General features: G+C 47.3%; 1 protein-coding gene across 4 annotated transcripts in view; it reads left to right on the plus strand.

Moving 5' to 3' along the window:
- The window catches only part of LOC106750929 (gamma-aminobutyric acid receptor subunit beta), a 79,667-nt gene that overhangs the window by 46,791 nt on the left and 16,291 nt on the right, over nucleotides 1-16,585 (plus strand). For all 4 annotated transcript variants that reach the window (XM_014631586.1, XM_014631588.1, XM_014631587.1 and 1 more), the window contains exons 3-4: nucleotides 2,723-2,790; nucleotides 15,669-15,895. In XM_014631586.1, the coding sequence (XP_014487072.1) occupies nucleotides 2,723-2,790; nucleotides 15,669-15,895 (295 nt within the window). The remainder of the gene's footprint in view (nucleotides 1-2,722; nucleotides 2,791-15,668; nucleotides 15,896-16,585) is intronic.

Below are 16,585 nucleotides of genomic sequence, written 5' to 3' on the forward strand. Positions count from 1 at the left end.
TTTGCCCCCCCCCCTTCCCCCTCCCCCCACGCGTCCTCCATCGAGATTTCGTCATTTCGAGAAGAAACGCTTGACCGAGAATCACTTTGCTTCTTTCGTTTTCGGAGAAACTAAAATTGTTTCGTCGGCCTGTCGATCAATTCGCGCGGGATATTCTTGGTTTCAGTCACAGACACTAACGTACAGAAGGTTGCATGTAAAAGTTAAACACCGGATGAAGCGAAAGCCGGAAAAAGAATTAACTGAATAATTAAGATCCTCGATATGTGTTTCGAAGACGGTTAAAACTATGAGTCGCAGTGACGAATTCTTGGCCGGCCGAGAGAGCGGCGGATTGAAATGAAATGCACATTCGGCGCGTTTAATTGCGCCCTCAGTACGAATGAATTGTTCCTCGTGCAAACACACGCGTCTGTATCAAATAAATATCGTATGACTCATTGCTTTCTGAATAAAAAGTGACTGGGCTCAAATGAGCGTTTATCGACTGACTTTTATTACGGCGGCGCAACCTAACCGATTGAAATTGATCGGGAACATCGCGGGAGCATGGTCCATCTTGATTTTCCAGGCTACGTCGGGAAGATACATTAGTAATAACTCACTTTGCAGTAAACCCGAGGGCGATCGTCGGGCGTGAAAAGCGATCGTCTCATTTTCCGTGGGATCACGTATATGGGTTACCATCGGTAGATCGCAAAAAGTCGCGCTAAGCATATCGCCTCGTATCGCCGATATCCGCGCACCTCGCTTCACTCTCGCATACTGACACACGTGGGGGATTCACCGGATACGGGGGTTTTAACATTTAAAATTTAGATCGGTACGGACATTACGGAAACGGACGCGAATACCCTAGGTGAACGAGATAAACACGATGCCGCTGCTCTCTTCGATTCGTGACGCTTCATTGGATATTCCCCGGAGCGCGGCCGGATTTTCAAACACGAGCTTTGCCGGCGTCCAAGGCCTACGTAAAATGACAAAATACGTGACGGGAAACTCGAAATGTTTGCACTCCATAAAATAGCTTGTCGCAGCCATAAAGTACAACTTTCGGCGACCTCGTTAAAAAAGGAAAAGTCCGCGACGGAGTCTCGGTCCGCCGATAGAATTGCGACCGCATAAATCGTTATCCGTCGGAATAATCGTTAATGCTTGACAATATTACGTATAATGACACAGACACACACATGTACACATATGTACGTAAAATTACAATAAGAAATTCGTCTACGGGCCGCGACAAAGCGAGCTACAATGATCCGTAGGAAACATCTGTGACGTAAATGTTCTACGAACATCGACACACTATCGAAGTGAATGACCACGATTTTTCGACGTCAGCGCGCGATTATTAATTCTTGCTCCTTCCTCAGTCACATATTTCTCGTATATTTTTGTCTCTTTTTTTTCGGGGTACACCCTCATAGGCGATCGGTTTGCACGAGCGAGGCATACCAGGGCCCGTTTCAATTAACTCGATACCACGTCGTCCGTGCGTTTCCCGGCGTGTACGCGAGAACGTCATTGTGAAATATGTGTCCCATATGGGACGTTCCTCGGCTATAGGGCTTTAAAAACATCCTAGAAATGGAAATGAAGATATATCGGTCGAGTGGCGCGCGATGGCGTTGGCAGAGCCGTTGTTTACGAGTCAACTTTATCGCGAAAACGCCAACGTGGACACGTATACGCGCCTGTATTCGCCACCCCTTCCGGCCACCCCGCCGCCGACCCCGTTGCCCCCTCGACAACCGGTTCTTTCCATCTGCACCTGGCTTTCCGCCCTCTTTCACTCTCTGAATGAAATTTCGCCCATAAAGTTTTCCACGGTGAGATACCGTCCGATCGGGCGCGGATTACATTTTTCCGCTTCGTCTTTGCGGCCGATCAATTCGTGCCTCGCATCTGGCCCAGACCACTGAAATTCTCACGAACCCTCGTAAGTTCTGCGAGTTTAGATTTCGCAAAGATTACGAACGGGATAGCTTATGTCACGTCCGCTGAAATACATGAGCGTAAACGATCACTTGCGCTCGCGTGTTTCTTTTTTTTCATAGAATTCGCTTTCGCATTTAATTTAATATACGCATAAATTCTCTGATTCTATACGTTGATAATTCAAGCGTCCGCAGCTGTGATGCGACAAAACTGATCTTCGATGAATAGACAGCACCAAGAATAATAAAAAAAAAAACAATGATGCTCAGTGAAAATAATCCTCTCGACGCATCCAATTTAATATCGCTAATTTAAAAGATGCTTATTCCCTCTCGTCAAGCGCGTACGACGCAAACCAACGCGGTACGCGCGATACAAAGCACGACAGTCTCAGCGTTGCATAGGAAGGGATCGCAACCCGGCCCACGAAACTTTCGTAATCGTGAGGACGACCGAGCACACGTAAATTAGCGCGTATAGATTATTACCGAACTGTTACCGGACGCCGTCTAATCGAGAGCGATTACCACTTTCAGCGATCCATCCAACGTAGCGACATCACTAACCCCCATGCCCATTTCGCATTCACAGTAAACTCACAGAACGCTACCGAAAGCGCAAACGAAAGAAAAGCAATATATACGCCTTTATACACGTGATATATTATGTATATATTCGTAATTAACGAACCGAAATGCCATATATATAGTCACTCTCACCGTGTAGCTTGGCCGCGGCCGGAAACCGGCGACTCAGTCTTACTAACCTTCGATTTCAGGTCCTCCCGTCGAGGTGGGCGTCACCATGTACGTCTTGAGTATCAGCTCCCTATCCGAAGTGAAAATGGTACTACCTCTAGGTCTTACTCAGTAATTCCGCTGAAACTTACTCATTTTTACTATCGTTCGGCTAACAAAAACACGATCCGCCCCCCCCCCACGCCCCCATTNCACGCCCCCATTGCCCCCCGCGCCCTCTCTCCCGCCGGTCTCTTCGCCCAAGCAACTACACTTTTTTAGTGCCCGTGTATTTTCAAGTCGACGATTGCCGCTGATCGTTATCGGTTCGCAATCAGCATCTGATCACTTGACACACACACACACACAAACATACATGTACACACATGCACAAACACATCCCTGGGAGACTCGACACGCGACGACACGAGTGCGGATGCATAATCGGTCACACACTGTCTGTACATACACGCGCACACGAGTGTGCAACATCCCTGCCGTTGTTTATCTTCATTTTTGTCGATCACGCTCTCGCAACGAACGTCCGACTAGAACGATCATTGTTTTCGATTATATTCACGTCACGTGTGTATAGAATCAAAGATCACATCACGCAATATAATGTTCACTTTATCTATGTCATGTGTGTTTGTAGTTTTAATTGAGACACGTGAACGTCCTTAGCGTCTTTCGTCGAGAAAGCAGAGTATTCGAGAGTATCGGCGCGCCGTGCGTTCAGGTAAACGGTTTATTTCGAAATTCAACACAAGGACGACGAAGGAGAGGAAGGGAGAGAGAGAGAGAGAGAGAGAGAGGAGGAGGAGGAAACGCGACACGGTTGGTCGCATCGACAATCGACACTTGCATCTGTACGCCGTGCTGTGTGCACAGTTCCTCTCCCTCTCTCGTGCGGTCGCCTCGACGACGAGTAATTCGTAAATCACTCGGTGCCGTTAATCACGCGCTAATTGGGGCGATACTTTGAGCGAGTCGGAGCCGGCCCTCCAATAAACGACTCGTTGTTTAATACGTCCGCCGAAGCGTAAATTATCTCCATTGCTTAACGATCGCCGTCGTGATTATTTCGCTCCAAACACGTGCATATAACGATCGATTAATTGCAGCTCCGCGGCTTTAATCTCATCCCGTTCCGGCGCAACGAAGGAAACTTGGTCCTCGGGGCGCCGAAAGGAGGGACTCGTCGCCGCATCGATGCCGTCGCGGTACCTCGATCGGCGCCCCGACGATGAAATTAGTTCGCTTGCCGTGCACAGAGCCGCATCGCCCTGGGCTATGTGCCCCTTTGATGTGCCGTTCGTTTAGCGACGACGTTTGGAACCGCGACAATCGTGTAACACGATTACCGGGACGATTCGGTGACGCTCGCTCCGAGGGACTCTGCCGCCACGACGACGAGGCAACGTCCAATTTCTTGGCGTGTTAGTCCCGGGAGCAATTGAACGCAACTATGCGGAAGAAGAGCAATCGGCGGCGCACGCCGACGTTACGTCGCGCGTATGCACGAACGCGAAATGAAAAATCAACGAAATGAACGTCCCCCGGCTTTTTTGTCGATCGAACGCTCGACGGAGCTTTCATGTAACTCGGTTTCTTTGCGACGTGCGCTTAAATAGTTCGCCGTGAAAGAGGCGAGCGTCCCGGGCACCCATGTTCCGACTGTTGCTTAATTGCACCGTGAACTCGCGATCTGCAGTGAAATTTATATTGCCAGATCAATCGGAAAATCCGGAAGAATTAATTCCTTTGATTAAGCTGGTACTTTGACGGTACTTCAGGTTATTCTCGGTAACCTTCTCCGTTTGATATCGGACCTCTCTCTCTCGGATCAGACGCGCCGACACGCTCGAGCGTCGATTGATGATTCGGTAAAAAGAAGAACGGCAGTTTGAACATTTTTATCGGCTAAATTTTCGCGTTAAGCCGCTTCGTCCGCGATATTCCCGTGAAAATGCGCGAATTTTTTCCTCGCCTCTGTTACACACGGCGAAAACTATTTCAATTCATGCGATATGGGTATTTTCTTGTTCGCGGCGCGCGAAAATGAGCGCTACGAGCGCCTCGCATAAAAATGCCAATTTAGCTCTCCCCGTAGTAAGACGCGCTTAACTTCGCGTTGGCGCACGGTGGCGATTACGCGACGGTGGTTTACCGCTTGTACTTCGAAACTACCGAAATGAAGCCAACCGAGAGCCGAGTCCCCTAACTCGCTTGATATATTGTAGTTCCTTCATGGCCCGTCCGCTTATCGCGGTACCGGTTTACACCGGCGCAAAATTGAGTGTGCGCGTGTATGACCTTACACGCACTCTCCTATACATAAACATACGTACACACCCATTAACAAATGCGCACACACACACACACACCACGCATACGGAAACTCTCTAGTAGCGAGCAACAGAAAAAAAACACTACCAAAAATGGACAAAGTACTATTTCATATTTCAGATAATAAATAAATAAATAAATAAATATATATATATATATATATATATATATATATATATATATACTGTACTATATATATATATAGTACGAGTATATATATATATATAGCCAGTATATATATATATATATATATATACTGGCTGTCCTCGTTTTGCGCTCGGGAAACGGGGCTGTAGTTTCAGCGACTGGTAACCGCAAGATTGTGAAATGACTGCGGTCGCGAATCGAGCTAAACTTAGCAAAAAAAAAAAAAAAAAAAAAACAACGAAACAATCTCCAGATCGTTCTAAATTATTGCGAGAAAGATTTCCATTTTGCGAAGCGCGTGAGGGTTTATTTCACCAGGGAATGCTCCCTCAAACGGAGGTTCACCGCGTGACTCTCGTCCGCGCGAGAAGCGAATTGTATTGACGGCGAAGACGCTATTAAAAGTTTCGACGTTACCCGAGAGGTACCAGGCGGGGAAACATGAATCGGCGCCGAGACAAGCTTCCAGTTGCCTCGACTGCCTCCGTTTACCGTGGAAAAGTTAGCTCTCTGATCTCCTGCCTGACTCTGAGCCTGGGCTGCCCCGAACGTCACGTAGTGTTAGAGAGAACGTGAATGAGGAGCGTCTTTATTGCTTTCTGCTCTCAGGGAAAATAGTATTTTGTTCAATACTGGATATATATATATATATATATATTAAACACGCACGACCGTCCCGTTTAGACCGTTCTTTAGACGCTAGCTGCTATGCCGCGGTTGCTGAGATGGGCTGCCGCCTGCCATCACTTACGATTATTATTATTACTCTATGTCCCGCCGCCCGAGACAAATCCGCCCTCGCCCCTTTGCCCGACACCCTCAGCCCTCTCTGTCTGAACACCGCACGTATCACACACGTTCGTGCGAATGAACACGAGAGAGAACCACCCGATCGACGCCTCGATCAGTATCCGTCGAGTCTTTCCTTCCAGCGATACACTTTCTCTCTTTTGACAATTCAAGGCATCCCCTTATCCCCCCACCACCCACCCCCCGCCCACCGAAAGAAAGCTAAAGAAAATTCAATTACGCCCGGAATCGACAATCGCAGTGACAATGACAGCAATTCAGTGTAGAGTAACGATGTCGTTGTATGAACGTTTGAGAAAACGACGCGCCGCTCCCGATGACGGAGGGCCGTCCGATGTAGGGATGCAAGAAATCGTTATAAAGCGGGCCAGATTTCTCCGAGATACGTACACTTATAGCCACAACGAGCCTAATTGGAATACGACATGAGACACGTGATCGGCAAATCGAGATGCAAATGTGTACAGAGAACAAGAGAGAAAGAGAGAGGGAGAGAAAACGAAAAGAAAGATCAAAAAAGAAAGAGAGAGAGAGAGAGAAACGCAAACGAAATACTGTATAGCGACGCGGAACGAAACGAAAGACAATAGTAGTAAGGTAAAGTCATACTGCTGCGTGGCTGTGATGTATATGTAATATACGTAAAAGCGTAAATACCTATGTAACGAGACTAGTATGAATGATTCTTCTAGCATGGAAGGCAACGTAGCCGACGACGAGTCCTGTTGATTTGGTTCCGTGCAGGGTGCGAGCTCTCCTCGACTTAGTCCGCTTGCGCTTTGCCTCTGGCTCACACGAACGGGCGCGCGCGACGTTTCCGAGGGAAGAAAAACAAAGAGACGGAAGGGAAAAAAAAACAGCTCGCACCCCTTTCGTGGGAGTGAGAACCGATCTCTCAGATTTATCAGAAGAAGAGCTCGCGGGGGAGAATGCCGAACGTACGTACGATCGAACGGACGATTATCTCGCGCGCGCGCTCGGATTCGTAGGACATAGCGCTCGGCGATAGGGTCTCGGATTCTTCTGATAAGCGACATGGTCGCGCGCGAAACGCGACGAGTGCCGCGCGTCCTCGCGCGATATACGCGAGAGCAGTACTTCGAGAGGATGTCCCGGGGCGCGAACGCGTGAGTCAGAGGTGAAGGGAGTTCCTTGTGTTACTTATTACCGTTGTCTAGATATAACCCACCTACTTATATCGTACACGATAGGTCGTACACGGTTGATTAGAGATTGGCGGGTAATCACAGCGACCAAGGCCGGATGGTTTTGTTGATTGCAGGTCCGCCCGTGGAGGTCGGCGTCACCATGTATGTCCTCAGCATCAGCTCCGTGTCCGAGGTGTTGATGGTACAGTTTGCATTCAAACTCATACAAACCCGACATCGACAATCGTTCGTTCATTTATTTCGTTCGGTCCCGCGAACAGCCTATCCTCGTTTCCTCCCCCCCCCCCGCCTACACCCCCCTGTTATCCCCGTGTTCCCTCGTCGAAAAGCGACAACGAGAACATCCGTTCCCTCGCGACACACCCGTTCCACATCGCGATGGCACGATCGACCGGAATGGCAAAATTGTGTCGCTTCAGCGAAGGAGGAGGGAGTTTTAACATCGGGCGTTTAATTGAACTGATCATCACACGTCGAGCGTGCCTATCGTGGACCGATGCCGCATCATTGATCGAATCAGCTTAACAGTCGCGCCACTTGCTTCTGATTGTATATCGCGGTGGTATCGTCTCTGTTTCGGTTTTGTTGATTCGTTATCTTGCTTGCGTGCGCTCGCCGTGATAGGTGGGACACGGATATTCCGTCTGGAAAATATTCATGTCGCGCAATAAAAACACGAACCGTCGAAATTTCGTTAACGTCGTTAGATGAATGACGGCTCGATAGCGATGAATACATTGGCACGCGCGTCCGCGGAATTCTATGCACATTGACCGAAAAAATCGCTGCACTGCAAGGGTGGTCGGTGGGAAAAGTTGTCGCGTTTCATACGTGCCGGTTCGCGCGTAAAATCTTATATGACACGGCGGCGCAAAGTAGCGAGATATCAGCGCGCTTATGTACAGACGCGCGTCTCCGCATCTGCTTAAATCTCGAGTCGTTTTCGATATCTGGTCGCGGAAAGGTGCGCCAAGGGAAATACATGCAAGAGCGTATAGCGATCTTTATGTCGGCAGCAAGGGGCGTATTTACACATAGCCACAGCATAGGAGATACACGTATAAAAATATATATATATATACCCCGACACATACACGACACACGAATATATATATATATATATATATATATATATGTATATATATTGATACACACATGCGACAACTGTATACACACGGATGGCCTACTAACCTACGTTTTTATAGCTCGTCACAGCTGTTTGGTTGGCTGAACTGTTACAAGGGAACCTTGCTACGTTCCACAGTCTTCGCAAGATATATTCTTGTCCACTTCGTTTATGGTTTATGGTTAACTCGTTTGATTCGATTTGCGATGTTCTTGTTGCATGGCCCTACCCGCGGTGCTCGAATCGACGATAAAGGACCGACGGTGCACTAGTCGCGCGTTCGAAAAATCCGAGCGGTAAAATTCAGAAATACTACTCGCTGGACGGCGCCGTGGACGGTGAAACGGCGACGGAACGCGCTCTCTGATCCCCGGGGGACCGTTAAATCCATCTGTCGCGATATCGCACCGAAGCTGCGAAGCGTTTCGCAGCGTTCAAAGAGCTCGTAAATAAATCAAAAACCAGTAAGGAATCCAGGCTCCACGACTTACCGGTTTTCCAGAAAATCCGCGAGACGAAAGTTCCGTCGGGCTCCATCAGGTTCCGTCAGTTTCCACTGAAACAAAATAACGCGCATAAGTCAATCGACGAACAGGTGCACATGAGGAGAAAGAAGAAAACTTGTACGAGAGAATGATCATAAAATAGCGGTATGATATTTAACGTTCCGAACTCTCGATGCTTCACACAATTAAATGATAATTAAACGACAATTGTTGAATCTCGGATCGAGCACCGTAGGCCGCACATACGTTGAGACGTACGTTTGTATACGCGTGATCGTACACTTAAGCATCTATATATCTGTACATATAAAATACGTAAGAGTGTACGCACGCGTATCCTACGTTAATATGGTATATATATACATAAATATATATATATATATATATATATATATATATATTCGTATCTGTTTCTCAATATTTAAGGTATATAGCGGCACCGTACAACGTATTGTATATTACGCATAATCCTGTAGTAATCGAAGGTATTCGTTCCGGTGTCTGCAATCAGTTTCAAACTGGCACGAAACTGGATCCATCCTCTATCGACCGTATCCCAAAGTATGCGCACCGGATCGTGGACCTTTGACCCGTTTCTCCGGATAACAATTACACCAGAAATTAATGTCGATAGGAATCTCTAGCATTCTGACGTAACCAGTAACGCCGCCGAGCGACCGATTCGTCCGAAATCGCAGAAAGTACCACAGCACACAAGTCCGCGGATCGAAAGGGACGTTTACGCATCAACGTGTACGGATCGCACGCGCGTTATCGGCGACGGACGCGAGAGACGATCTCCCGTCGTCGAATTCGTGCGAGAGCCGCGGGAACGGTGAAACTTTCAGGGCCTCCGCACGATGATGAATTCGAGAGTGACGGTAACGTTGACTTTACCGCGGCCCGGAGCGGTCGAGCGTGTTCTGCGAGCTCGCAGCCGACTCGGTCCTGCATATTTGACGCGTAACCGCGCGAAGGGAAAAACGGATAGTCGATACCCGTTCGCCGAGTGATCCAGAGTACGAGTTTGGAGCTGAATGTACGAGGCTGGACCCCAGGTGTTGAGCCCTGTGCGGAAACCAAATCAAGTCGACACTGTCACCTGGGACGTGACTCGCGAATTTTTACACCCGCTGGCGAGCCTCCATTCTACTACGTGTCCCTTCCCTCCCCCCCCCCCCCNCCCCCTCCTCTCAAGCCTCGACCACGACCCCGGATATCCGCACCTACGTCGCAAAGGCGACTCCGAACGTCCACCCCTCGAGGGCCATCCTGCGAACTCTCCGGCCGGCGTATTCGCGCTACAACGAGACGATTTTCCTACCAATTTGTCTTCCCTTTCATCGTCCGCCTTCGAGAAAATCGACAAGCACGGGCGGAGAGAATAATACGATGAAAGCGCCTTTATGCGCTCGTTGATCATAGTCCGCGCGGTCTTCCCGGCCGGACGGGAACCAGGAAAAGAACGATGAAGCGGGGGTACGGAGAAAGGAAGAGAAAGAGAGATAGATAGAAAAGAGAAAGAGAAAATGAAAGGGAGAACAGAACAATATCGACAGAAGATACCCCGCGGCCCTCGAAGAGCGAGATTTTCCCCTCGTCCACACCCCCCTCACCCTCGGCCAGCCGATGATCGCATACCGAACGAAGAGCAATATCTCGCGCGACGTTGCGACCACATCGAGACTATAACGATATATATAATTGTACCTGCATATATATCTCGTATATATCTATGCTATATCGTAAATATACTATGACACCTATATGAGCTGTGTCATTGTCAGTGTGTGCAGTGCGCTTCTGGTTGCTATGAATCACGTCACGCGCTGTGATATATATATATACAATATATTATACATATGATATTCTAGATATATACACACAGACACACATACACACAATCCTCCGAGCGCGAGCGCGTGTATACGTGCACGCGCGCGCGTATCCGCGGTATGTGTGTACGGTGCGTGCGTGCGTGCGTCGTGTGTCTGTGCGCGCGCGCGCGTACGCGCGCGTGTAAAGCTTACCGTTTATTGTACTGTGTATACTTCTCGGTGTGCGTATGTTGTGTGCGGGATACGTAATACGATTCTATGTGCTTGCGCGTACACATCGCGGTAATCGCGCTCGTCGAGGCGCGATGGACTCCGAACGAAATGGAGCGGTCCTCCTCGTACGAGCCCCTCTCGTTTCCATCACTTGTCGTACAGCACCGCTGTGTCGCTATTTTTTTTTTCTCTCTTTCCCTCTCTCTTCTCTTTTTTTTGAGATCGATTGGCCTGCGAGCTTTTGCTTGAAACGCTTCCACAAAGCTTCCCGCCTGTTCTTTGTTTTTTACGCTTCGGTTTGCGTGTAATGGAAATGCTTGCGCACACCTACCCGCATTCCACCCGGAATTGTTTCGCCGACAACGAGACGCGCGTACTCGTCCGAATTGCTCAATTCACACCCCGATACACCGTACAAGATTTGCATCCCGTCGGAACGTACCACTGTGTGAGAAATATTCAAGTGTACTCGGCCAAGAGAATTCTCCCCTTTGCGCCAAGAAGGCGTATCTTTCATTTATTTTCTGCTTCATAGCGATAGTCAGTCGTAGATACTCTTATTCGCTTTTTAATCATTATTAGCGATTAACCATTATTAGCGAATGAGTGCTGAGTAGAGAAAAAAGTCAAGTTTACTAAGCAGCGCGTAGTGGAGGAAGCGATAAGAAGGTAGTGCCATCGTTAATCGGGAGATCAGTTGGGAATTGGAGAGAAAGAAATTCTCTCGAATATTCGCGTGGGAGTTGTTGACGGTGAACGGTTGATCATATCCGAGGATTTGTTAGCGAAGCAATTACATGTCGCGACGTAACCGCAATGCGCCTGGAGGGCCGCCAGGGACGCGAATGACAACTTCCGGTCCATATGGTATACCCACGGGATATTTCAAAGTCTTTCATACCCGTCAGACCGTTCGCGCGTTAAATTAATTACTCATCGCGAATTCATGCGTTATATTTCAAACGCTCCTGAAACGACCGAATCTTCGAGTGCTTTACGTATTGTTAACAACTAAATCAGCACATAAATTATCACCGGCTCTCACGCGCCGTCGATACAACAAAAATCGTAGCGGAGTTTCCCCGACTTTTCATTTGCACTTTTAATTAATCGTCCGGCAAAATCGACGGTGAAATTCCCGAGATACGTTGCGAAACGTGCAACGGTAGGAATGGCGAGCAATGCGCCGCGCGCATTAAATTCTTCATAGCGACGCGGTGCGAATGGCAGAAAAGCCGTCGTGTATGCGCGCACATGTTGAAAGGGTGGTAACGTCGCCCTGGGTGGAACTCTCCCTCTCGTCACGAGGGTACCATGACGTGTTATTGAGGTTATAAAATTCTGGGCGGTATTCCTAAAGTTTTCCAGGTTTTCTGGGAATTTTACAGCCGCTGATAGTCGTAAAAATTCTGGGGAAGATCATAACTAGTAATGGTCGTAAATTTCTTTGCGGACATCGCGGCCGATGAAATAACCGTGGCTGCGAATAAACATGTGTGAGAGTATCGCGTTGAATAATATCAGAGATGAGAACTTGATTGTGTGTTAAATTCATTTAAACGTAGGAACGATTAAATTCCGTGACAGAACCTGTAGATACCTTCCACAACGGAGAGATGAGTCTCGGCATTTTTAATTGTGCGATGCAAGACACAAAAGCGACCGATGTCAAGTAGCGGTGAATTTTCCCATCCTTATAAACAGTACGTCATTAAGTCTGCGAAGGGAAGGAAGAAAACCGTCCTCAAATACCAAGTAGACACTCGCGTCGTGGGTGATCCCTTTCGTGAAAGCGAACGCTTGAGGATGTTCGCCGAATTTCCGAAGCTCTATATACCATCCACCTTACACTCTGTCCTCACACAGTGCGCGGTGCATGTATTTCGTGGTTGTTTCGTAGCATGCCTGCACGTGGTGGTTTTCGTCGCAAATACCTGTTTTAGACGTACGTACGTATACGTTAGTCACTATATACACACACGCTCCTCCACACCTTATCTCCTTCGCGTGTACACACGAATTATACTCGCGTCGCGAAACTCCTGTCCTGAGATCGACCCCGACGTCGGCAGGAATCTCGATGCTCACGAGGCGCCCAAGTCACGCGCGTGCGTTCTCTCGCCAGATTTCGAGACACATAATCGCGCCTAAGGATCGTAATTATAAACTATTAACTCGCCGTCGCGACCGTGCGGTATTGCAGTAACGCTCGTATCTACGTTCTGTAATGTATCGTTGGAAAATCAAACGGGAAAATTATAACAACGAGGTGAAAATAATATTACGGTATTTTGTAACGCACCAAATAATGATTATCATTATAAAATAATGGCCATGGCACACACGAATGGTCACCGCAAACCTATTAAAAATTAATGACTATTATTTTTAATCAGAGGAAAGAAAAATATAGCAATATCGCGTGGAGAAAAATAATTTACTGCCGCAGCAAATTTTATGCTGTTGCAGCAAAATCTGTCAGTTACTATGTGGACAGTTAAAATGATCCGTTGAGAGTACTAATTGCCGTTCGCTAAATTATTTTATTGAATTTACAAATTACTTTGCTGTGAGAACAAATAGTAAATGTAGAGGAACACTATTTCGTTCTAGCAGCAGATTAACGTGTTCTAGAGATAAATTCGCTCAGCAAAATATTTTCTATTCTGGCAGCAAGACTGTTTCTGCTCTAATTACGATTAATTCGCTAATTCGGTTACGCCAACTAAATTTTACCGCTGTCGCAACAAATGTGCAATAACAACGACAGTTTCGCTACAATAGCAAAATCATTTTTCTCCGCGCACTATTAGACGAAAATTGATCTCAGAAGTTACGCAAGAAATCTCGTAGAAATCTTGTGTTTTTTTTTTTATAATGCACATTTACGTTCAAAAGAAAATCTGTCTCAAAATTTCTTTAATTATGATTTAATAAAATAATGAGGCGATCATTATTTAAATTGACGAGGTGAAACAACGAAAAACTTTACAAGGTCCGTGCAAATTTTGTCTATAACTCTCTTCGTAATTTCTTGCTGTAATAGTGAGACGATTAAGGAACTTCGACCTTAGATAATAAATCTGCTCGTCTATTTCACTCGAACGCATTCGAGCTCCTCGGCTTGGTACCCAAACTTCTTCAACCGTACGAATAAACCTTTCGGCGAAATCGGTGGTAGAGTAATTTAGAGAGTACGTGACATTGCCGACGCGTTTATACCGGCGCCATAACATATTACCTGCACAGCGGATGATAGTGCGCCGCGGATATATTTTAAGATCTTCATACGCGGAAGTTATTTCTCGGTGCGGAAGTGCCGATATCGACATTATTTTCATCGCGACTGTGCTACGACGAAGCTCAGCGCTCGCTCCTTTTAATATCATATTAAAGCGTTTCCACGGATAGCTTATTTCGCGTGCGGTAAAGTTTCATAATCACCGCGAATTAAATGAAAATCTTTATAACCATCCTAGCGGCCTGTATCCGCTTTAATCATTCATCGCACAATCGACTTCTGTATTAATATGAAATATGTAAAAGAAAAATCACTCGTCGCGCACTGACTCGCCGATCGAATCCAGGCGCCACGTGTGGCGAAATGCTCGATAACAAAACTTAATTTGATACCAGGACATTTCTAGGCCTTCCATATTTAATTTGACACCGAGAGGTTTCGGAGACCGTACTAACCGCGGTCGTCGATCACGTTTACTCGAAGTCGGTCTCGCTCAAGCTGCTCTATCATGCCCAGGGTAAACGCTCTTGCGAGTGTGAAACCCAATGATGGAGCGCCCTACAGAGCTCTCGAAGTTACCGTCGCAACTTCGGACTTTATAGCCGCGCCGCGCCGAATTAGCCTCGCCTCGTTTCACAGCATGGGGTCAAGTAGAACGCCGGAGGAGGTCTGGATAGAGGGTCACGTAAGCGTTAAGTGGCCGATTTCACGTGTTACGATAACCACGACGAGCCGCATCGATAAGCCTTCGAAGGTGCCTGTCGACGTTCGCGATCCTGAACGTGTTTCCTTCCCCGTAACTACCCGCACGCGTATCTCTTCCGATCGACACGTTACGTTTTTCCCGTTTAAAAGGGCGGCCACCGCTCGTGGCCGCAACATCGCGTTACACACATTTAAAACCACGATCGTCACCCAGCGCGATCGTGGACCGACTCGTTCTTCCTTCGCGCAGGAAAACGCGAACGCTTTCTTCAGTCTCTTGAGATTTCGCCGCGGTTTGACACATGAGAAGACGAGGACTAACGTAGCATTTCAAATTATCTTGCGCATTTCTCGCCGCTTATCTCTCATTTGGTACAAATAGCGAATTTATTCCCGATATTTCCGGCAATATATTCACACGTCGTTGGTCGGAGTTAAATTTAGCCGGCAAGAAAAACACGTTTCGCACACAGGGGTTATCGCTATTTCTACGATGCTTTTTTCGTCGACCACCTTTACCGGATGTGTGTTCTAGGAGAATCCTACGAAAATTCTTATTTTAAAATGCTGAAACCGGCGATATATTGAATATACTGTTCTAGACACGTATCTAGTTTACATGTAGTCTTTTTTTATATATGTACATATGTTATTAGATTTTGCTAACAACGACTTATTTACGAAACTCCTTTAACAACAGAAATAGTGATAATTCGGCGAATATTGTGCCACGTGTTCGTTAGATTTCACTCCATACAATAATATTAACAATAACGAAAAGAGACAGGAAACACTGAAAGGCTCACGTGAATCCTCGTATTTCTCTAATGTTTATGTGAACACAAACGACTTCCAGTCTAATAAGTCACCTGTGTCGCACCAGGACTTCACGTTGGATTTTTACTTCCGACAATTCTGGACGGACCCGCGACTCGGGTTCAAGCAGCGGCCGGGCGTCGAGACGCTCAGCGTCGGCTCCGAATTCATCAAGAATATTTGGGTACCCGACACCTTCTTCGTCAACGAGAAGCAGTCGTACTTTCACATCGCTACCACCAGCAACGAGTTCATTCGCATTCATCACTCGGGAAGCATCACGCGTAGCATACGGTGAGTAGAAACCTTTACACTCCTAACTTTCGTAGTTGTGCTCGAGTTGTGCATTAATATCTAAACATTTAATTCCATCACCGAAGCGTCAGCATGTACATCGTGACGAATCCTTGTGTTCGAAGCGCATCCTCTTTTTGCGCCAACGGCAAAACTTAATTTACATTACGGAGGGTCGAAAAGCGAAAAGAACGAAAATACATATCTTACAATGGCCGAACAACGAATAAAGGTCAGAAGGCCTTCCTTCCTACCCATTTCGAACCGGTTAAGCAGGTTTAATCCTGAATTGTCAGGTCGCTCATGGTATTTTCCGTCGTGACTGTAAATCAAGCCCAATGTCCTCCATCACCATAGAGTACTCGTGGCACTTCTGGGACCAATTGTGCTCGGCACGACAAATTTGTTCCCTGTAGCGGCTTCCACCCCTTCTTGCCTAACACAGGTCGTATCATTCTCCGTATCTATCCTCTCTCTCTCTCTCTCTCTTGAGCGCCCGGGAGTGTTCTGGTATTAACGCGCCGGCTATATTCAGACGATCCATGCATACCTAACTTGCGCTCCCTCGCAATATCGTTCCATTATATTACATCCTCGACTTCCGGATCGGAACTGCCGAATCGAGCCGTTCTCTGTCGGGAACGGTAGAAGAATATCGATGAAGCAGAGAGAGAGAGAGAGGGGGGGGGG

Source organism: Dinoponera quadriceps, unplaced genomic scaffold, assembly GCF_001313825.1.
Source record: "Dinoponera quadriceps isolate SergipeBrazil2010 unplaced genomic scaffold, ASM131382v1 scaffold4681, whole genome shotgun sequence".
Lineage (NCBI taxonomy): Eukaryota > Metazoa > Arthropoda > Insecta > Hymenoptera > Formicidae > Dinoponera > Dinoponera quadriceps.